Genomic DNA, 8,181 nt, shown 5'->3' with positions numbered 1-8,181 from the left:
CAAACTGTTGTTCATAAAATGCTGCATGAGTCAGGAGTTACTGAAGACTATATGAAAGCATAACAACTGATTACTGAGGAAAAAATCTTGGAAATGGAAATGTCATTTGGAGGCAGTAAACATCTATTGCCATTCAAGATGTCATGCTCCAATTTATGGTTATCACTGGATCAGTCAGGAAACATTTCAGAGAATGTGTTTATTCTAGAAAACACATTTGATACTTGGAAATCAGTCTATTTGATGCATTTAACCTAAGTAGTGTTATTGTTTCTTCTCCTTGTCAATCGATGTATTCACATTTACTTAAGGCTCTTCAAGACTTTAAAAACTCATTTTAAGAAACATCCTCGTGTGTCAGTTTCCAATAATTACAAAAGCAGAAAGCTGTAGGCTAATTGACCTAAACTGAAATGGTCACTTTATACAAAACATAATTTTGCTCTTGAAACGAAGACATCATAGTACAGGATCTCCAATACAGTACAAAAATTATTTTTATTTGATCATATTAAAGTGGTGACTAATAATAATAATAAAAAAATGCACTGTTCAATAACGTGTCTGCACTCCTCACTCACAATGTTCGTATTGTTTCCTCTGTTATTTTGCACATTTCTACCTCCGGATGCCGTTAAGGTCATTGGTCATATATAAACATATGCTACTACATACCTCACTGTATAATGCACCTTCTGTTTATACTTCCTTGCAACCTAAAATGTATCATTTTAATAACAGATTTAATAACAAAAATTTAATAACAAAACAGTCATTTGCACTGAGCTAGTCTCTCCCCCTCTACCTCATAACTTGCACTATATGTCATAAAACTTAATGCATATACACATTTTTTTATATTTATTTATATACTTTGTTATTTGCACTTCTGGTTAGATGCTAACTGCACTTCATTGGCTCTGTACTTGTACTCTGCACAGTGACAATAAAATTTAATCTAATCTAATCTAATCTAATCTAATCTAGTCTAATCTAATCTAATAAATTACCATATTTTTTAAAGTGGTAGAAACTGTGTACACTGCTAAATTTTTTAATTGAAGGCGTTTTAATAATCTGACATTAATATTAACTGATCTGCCTCACACCAAAGACGTATTATAATTGCAAAATAAGACTAAAGTTAATTATTTAGTTGACGTCTCGCGAAATATTTCTTAAAACTGCAAGACGAATCTAACTTTCTCAATTGTCCGGCTAAATACTCAGTAAACGACGTGTAAATAAGACTTTAGTTGGATATATCCTAAACAAAATGCTACATATGGAGGGGAAACAAGAGTTAAAAGAGCGCCCCTTATAAATATTTACCGTGGTAACCATAGTTTCCGCCGACATACCATAATTACTGCAGTTACTGTTACTACAGTAAAACTGAGGTAACTTGGTATTTGGTGACAGTGCCATCAATAAAATAAATGAAGATTCTGAAAGCTTCTTGAACTGTTTTAAAGAGGATTTGTAATGATTTATGACGGTTTTACAGCAGTAACTAGGGTATTTTGGCGGAAACTAGGGTTACCATGGTAAATTTTTTGCAAAGGATTTCCTGTTGTTGTGAGGATCTGCCGTTAGATCGAATCTAGACGGGACTCGAGCTCGTGCCACGTTACGCTACGGTGCGTTAGCCTCAAATGTGTTCCTGTCATTTAAAGTGCTGTCCTCCCATAGATTCACTCAAGTATTTGAGCTGAAGTAGAATAATCGCAAGACACATAGTTGTCGGTATCTGTAGTAGATCTGCCGCGTCTAAATCTCAGAAAGAGGAATAGTGTTATTTTAGTCGTAACTGCATTATTCAGAGTGGAGCCTTTTTTCTCGCTCGCAGATAAAATAATGGGAGAGAAATGAGAAGGAAAACAAAAGCGCAGCGAATTCTTGACTACGAAAATGAAGAGGAAGAGGAACAAAAACCGGACTGCTTCAGTGTAAGATGATCGACGGAAACGTGTTTAATGTCTCATTGTTTGTTTGTAACTGTTAATGGCATATGTTTGATCCCAAAAGAATAATTAGTATCATGTCAACCCGACTGTCCAACAGAATGGTGCACAGAAACGAAGAAAAATGTATTCCTCCAAAGAGAAAGCAGAAGAAAATAACTCATCCGACGCCGGGCTTCAGAAGTTAGACATCAAGGTTTGGGCTTTTTCTCATTATAGGTGTTTAATCGATGTTTTTTGTATGCATTTTGACAGAAGACGGACCTGTTTTGATTCCCACAGTTGTTCCACGTCGGTTGTTAGCAGCATTTTACGCAACAATCTCACCCATAATTTACTGTTGTTGGTTTACTACTGCACTTTTCGCACCGTATAGCAATAGATTGAACGCTTTCCTATTCTGCAGCAGTGGCGTGAGGCAGGGCAGGCGGCCATGCCTGGCCGCTAATGGAGAACAATGGGGTAAAGCATGGTACAATACACCATTTGATCGAAACCTCTTCAGGCGCTCGCACAACTAAAGCCCTGTACTCATTTCCCACCAAGTACAAGCTCCCCAGTGGGTTCAAAGTTTTGAAATTCTAAACTTTAGAAAGTTTGAAACAATCTCTTCTTTTCAAGTTATTTTGTTGGTACCCATAAAAAATTGCCATGGTACTTCCCCCAAGGGAAACACCAGTGTGCAAGGCCACAATATGGGTTCTCATTTAAAGAGTAAGAAGCATTCAGTAGCTTTGCTTTTGCATGACATTCGCGGCTATGCCTTTGCTGACAAAACATCTTGAACCAGCTTAAAAGATGTTTGCTGGTCTTCTATTCTCCCATGCTGGTCTAGTCAGTGGTTTTAGATGGGTGTGAGGACCTAGTCAGGCTTGGAGGTCAGCTGAAACATTTTTTAAAAATGTTTTTTTTTCATCAAGTAGTTCACCACAATTGCATTGCCTGATATTTCAGTGGAAGCTTCTCATCATGGTAAACAAAGTATCAACCTTGTCAATGCATATGTAAGCCGCATTAAAGCTACTGTTGATGTAAATAAGAGCACAGCTGTGATTTGGATATACTCAATAATATTACAGTTTAACATACATTAACCCTTTAGTTTATAATTTAGTTTCTTCATCCACTACTAGATTATTCCTGTATTTCTCAGTGCAGTTGAATACTCAGTCGTTTCATTCAGGAACGAGGAATGACCACCAATGCAAAGTTCTGTTCTGGCCAAGCTTCTTCAAAGTTTATTGTCCAAGCCTCAGCTTATATACTTTAATAAACAAAAACAACATGCAGTGGAATAACCTTTCAGTTAGAATAAACATTACATCATATAGGCTAGAGATAAAATATATATGAAGAGCATAATAACTTTTGGAAAAACAACAGATGTTTTCTGGCCAGGATACTCACAGCTCTCTGCATCACATCCTGTCTTAGACAGTTTTGAACACCAACAGTTTCATACACCAACAAAATATATATATATATATATATATATATATATATATATATATTAAATCAAACTATATAATCGGTTTCTCATAGAAAATAGTTTTTCAACATTAATTAACAAACAGTCGGTAATCAGGATTAATGGAAGTTTATAAGTAATACTTTATTTTCTTTATTTGTCAAACAAGCAACACACAAAATGGCAGCTGTTCTGAAACAGCATATGAGAGGAAGTGTGAGAGAAACCTCTATCTGGTCATGGGGAGAGAAAATGTGATCAGATTTGATGGCTGAAATGAACTGTTGTACAATTATCAATGACAAGTGACTCAGTAAATAGAAAATACTAGGACTCTTTCTTGTCATAACAGGTTAATGAGCTGGATTGTTCTTCCGCAGACCTCTACACTGACAGTCCTCCTGCTTCTGAGTCTGAGGTAGGTTGTGACTTGTGTTCAGCATTTGAGACATTTGCTTGTTGACATACTTGTTTGCTTGCGAGACATTTGATTCTAGACCTGAGCTTGTGTACTTTTATGATGGCAGGAGGCTCATTATTTACAGTCCTATTCGAAGAAGGAGCTTATTGCCATGGTCTTGTGCATGCAGAGGGAAATGGAGGACTTGAAGGAACAACTTAGGTGCCTTACAGGTCAATATTTTTGACTCTGTTAGGTGTTTTGATTTATTGAATTGCATATTTCAAATCATCACATTTGATGTACTCACTATAGCATGTGGAAAGCTAGCAAGAAACCTGGAGATGCTGATCGAGAAGACCCAGATGTGGTCAAATGGGAACAACGGGACCTCTATCGGGACCCCAGATTCTCAAGGCACGACAAAGACACCTGCCGAGGCAGATGCTGTGATACCAGATGTGCGTTCTCCTCCAGCCATTGTGAATGGGCAATGGCTGAATCAGGGTGCAGGACCACAGAAACCTCATGAGGCCACTCAGAATGCTCAGAGGGATGGGCTCTTCACAGAGGTAGTCTATAAGAGTTAATTAGACATTTTAGTCAGAGGTTGTGCAACAAATAATCATTATTTGTAATTGGGTCATTATTCATACAACCAGTTCAGTTGTATATTTTCTGTCATGCTCTATTTTCATCCTAATATTGTAGCACTCCATATTTTCAATTTGACACTAATATCAAAAGAACTTTGAATTATATTGTCGAAATTAAGAAGTTGCAAATACAACATTGGAGTATGTTTTACAATTATTTTTACCTAAAACTTTCATGTTTAATTCAATGCTACTTGTTGTTTAGTTGTAATTATTTATGAAATTTACTAGCAATTTCTGTTTAAAAGTAAAAAAAGAAATTTAAAAGTAATCCTACACTAACTTTGTCAGTGTACAAGGTTTTTTTTGTTTGTTTTTACTATTTTATCTTATGCTTTTTCAATATATAAACGGTCTATCTTTATTCTTTTCTCTGTTGTTACCTTGTAGTGATATATTTTTTAATAAGGCAATTAGAGCAGTTGGCTGTACTGCTCAGTCTTCTAAACTAGTATCCGAAAGAACTGCCACAAGATTGTGGATTGTGATCTTGCCTTAAAAAATTGCTATACGATGTTTTTGTCATATTGGTCACTCCTAACATACATGAAAGAAGAACTTGTCAAGTCTTATGAAGCTATATATATTTCACAAGTTCAAAAAAATAGATGGCATCAGTAATTGGGTATTTAATAATTTTTTTTTTTCTATCAGTTTATCACTCCTGAAATTTTGGAGAGATGTAACACAGGCACCACTGCCCAAAAACTGACCAACGACCTGCTCCGTGGACTCTACGAGAGGGAATGCCTGGCTTCCCACTCTATATCTGGAGTCGTGTACAACAAGAGAGGCCAACCAAAGCCTGCTCTCCCCACCGAAGAGGTCCAGGCAATCCTGAGTAAGATGGTGTTCTGTCATTTTGAAGATTGTGAAAATTTACACTAATTTGAATCTATTATACCTAATTTTTGGAAATATTCCTGTACAGGAACCGTTCAGTATTTCTTTCCTGGCAAGACTGACGCAGAGATCAAGGGCTACATCAGACAGAAACTGCAAAACGAAGCCAAGAGACTGAGGAAGAAACCGTCACTCTCAGGCCAATATGAGTCTAGAGGTTTCAATGTACCGTTAGATATGATCGACCAGAATTGAAACGTACGGTTAGTGGATATTAATTGCGTGTTCTCAATTAAATTAGCCTTATTCGGTGTTACTTACAATTAAAGTCCTGGACTCAAGTGAAACTGATGTGCGTTGACAATAGTCTTCAAAGAAAGTCACAATGATCTCTTGCAGCAGCCATTTGGCAGTTGACGGTTGTGGCGTTTCTGATGTGAAAATGCAAATTAGCGATTCCAGATAAGTCCAAATGTTGCATTCACGAAAGCCTCTGGCTGCATCGAGCACAGTCGACGCTTAGATATCGAGATGTTTAGATATTAATGATGTGTCTCTGTGAACGTCTGTTTTTTTTAATACTTTGTATTTAACAGATGTAGGATTTCAGGACGTACCATTGTGCGCGGAGCGTAATAGGGTGTGACCATTATTTACATTGTATTTTCAATGTATTTCTTATTTGATGATGTTATTTGGTCTATATGACAACAGCTTTATGTATGTAGTTTTTGTTATTAAATGCTGAAAATGTAGGTGTGCTTATTAGTGTTAGCTTTTAATTTTAATTTTTTATTCAATATGGTTTTTGGTTGTTAATGTGTGACACGATGAAATGGACGTGGGAGAGTTGGTAGGTGTATTATCGTGTACAATGCCTTCTCAATGAGGGCCATTGAGAACAATGCAAGCTGCATGTGGAGAGCTGGTGAGATGGAGAGAATCAATGACTGAGCGACACAGGCAGAGTGACAACAGCAGGGGTGCTGGGCCAGTTGTCTTGGCAACCTCAGTCTTCTGGGCCACAGCAGTCTGGGTCTTACCCTGGCCATCGCCTCTGAGCATCTGCCCGCTGCAGGGATGAGGGGGATTTTTGACAAACAAATGAAAGGCAAAAAGCTTTTAGGGCCCAAAAAGAGATTAGGTCTGTCACCCAGTGACAATTTTAGACTTCTTTTGATCATCATTATGATGTTTCTGTGGAATATTTGATAAATGCTCAGACCTTTGTCGTGTTTCTCCGCTCTTGTCGACTGGGCGGAAAACAAAGTGTTTTGTAATGGCTGCTCTTTTAAGCTTCTGTGTCAGTAAACAGGGGCCTGTCTGGCCTGATTGATGGCACAGGCGATGATTGGGCCGAGCGCAACCCTCTACTTATCATAGCTTCATCAGAGACAGTGGGGGGATAGGTGGACACAGACAAAAGAAAGAAAGAATGGATGTGTGTGCATTTTGCAAACCAATGAAGTGAGAATGCACCACAGATATTATCTTTGTTAAACATCTCCATGATCGACGACACAGTCTACAATACCAATGTGGTATAAAACTTGGCTCTGAAATTGAGCTGTAATGCTTCATTGTTCCTTGCTTCAGATGTAGGGTGTGTGCAAAGATGATGTCCATTAGATCTTCAATCTTGTGAGCATAATGTGTTTCTGCCATGTGATTAAACCAGCTGCCCCAGGGCAAAACAGAGACAACACAGTGATAAAACATCAGGGGAGATGCATGGCTAGAGTCTTTTTAGATGAGTTAAGGTGCAATTCCTATGATAATCGTATGCTGTTCTAAAGTAATATTTCACTATATGTTTACTATACTGTAGAATTCATTTTTAGGTGGACTGTACAAGGAAAACATTCTAGGTACAGTATGCTCTATAATTTTAAAAAGTTTGGGGTTGGTAAGATTGTTTAAATGTTTTTAAAGAAATCTCTTATACTTACCGAGGCTGCATTTATTTGATCCAAAATATTATTTAATATTTTAACATGTATTTTCATGTGATGCAAAGCTGAGTTATTCTAGTCTTCAATGTCACGCGATCTTTCAGAAATCATTCATGCAAATTTGGTGCAACAGATTTCTTATCAGTGTTAAAAAAGTTGTGCTGCTTAAAAGTTTTATGGAAACCATGATATTTTTCAGTTTTTTTTGACAATGTAAAGTCTTTACTGACACTTTTGATCAGTTTAATGTCTCCTTGCTGAAAGAAATTACATTCTTACAATCCTTAATGACCCCAGACATTTTAAAAACATTATAGCAGTAATGTTAAAAAAAAAAACCCACCACAAATGTGTGAAATGCATATGAAACCGTCTGTTATCTCCCCCTTAAAATGGTATTTTTGGCATATTCCACCTCAGACGTTTGACCTTATATTCTGATTCAGCTAAAATCATTTGATCTGTTGACATTCATTTTATTGTAGTAAATTTTTTTTGAATTAATTAAAAAATCTAATATTTGGCTGTGCCACACAATTGCATGCAACCCTGTTACACTGCATTAATTTTGTACTTTTGTACTAATTTGTACAAAACTTTGTTTACTACAAATTAGTAACCCTAGTACGTATGCATGTATGTATATATGTACAGTATCTCACAGAAGTGAGTACACCCCTCACATTTTTTGTAAATATTTTGTCTTTTCATGTGACAACACTGAAGAAATGACACTTTGTTATACAAGCTGTACACTCACTACACTCAAATTTGCTGTCTCCTCAAAATAACACACAGCCATTAATGTCTAAACCGCTAGCCACAAAAGTGAGTACCCCTAAGTGAAAATGTCCAAATTGGGCCCAAAGTGTCAATATTTTGTGTGGCCACCATTATT

At 36.8% G+C, this 8,181-nt stretch overlaps 1 protein-coding gene across 2 annotated transcripts; it reads left to right on the top strand.

Moving 5' to 3' along the window:
• Positions 1-1,373: 1,373 nt before the first annotated feature.
• Positions 1,374-7,805, top strand: LOC306852231 (BEN domain-containing protein 6-like). Of its 2 annotated transcripts, XM_079388937.1 has the most exons (8): positions 1,374-1,640; positions 1,850-1,949; positions 2,065-2,160; positions 3,785-3,850; positions 3,960-4,065; positions 4,148-4,404; positions 5,143-5,329; positions 5,420-6,091. In XM_079388937.1, the coding sequence occupies exons 2-8, from the start codon at positions 1,869-1,871 to the stop codon at positions 5,584-5,586; spliced, it is 960 nt and encodes a 319-aa protein (XP_079245063.1). In that variant the 5' UTR covers positions 1,374-1,640; positions 1,850-1,868; the 3' UTR covers positions 5,587-6,091. The 2 variants fall into 2 exon arrangements, with proteins under 2 accessions (XP_079245063.1, XP_079245062.1); XM_079388936.1 differs by having other exon boundaries at positions 1,387-1,949; positions 5,420-7,805.
• The last annotated feature ends 376 nt before the right edge of the window (positions 7,806-8,181 follow it).

This window comes from Barbus barbus (genome assembly GCF_936440315.1).
Source record: "Barbus barbus genome assembly, chromosome: 32".
Classification (NCBI taxonomy): Eukaryota; Metazoa; Chordata; class Actinopteri; order Cypriniformes; family Cyprinidae; genus Barbus; species Barbus barbus.
The sequence above is the reverse complement of the archived record's forward strand: the minus strand, read 5'-3'. Positions and strand labels throughout refer to the sequence as shown.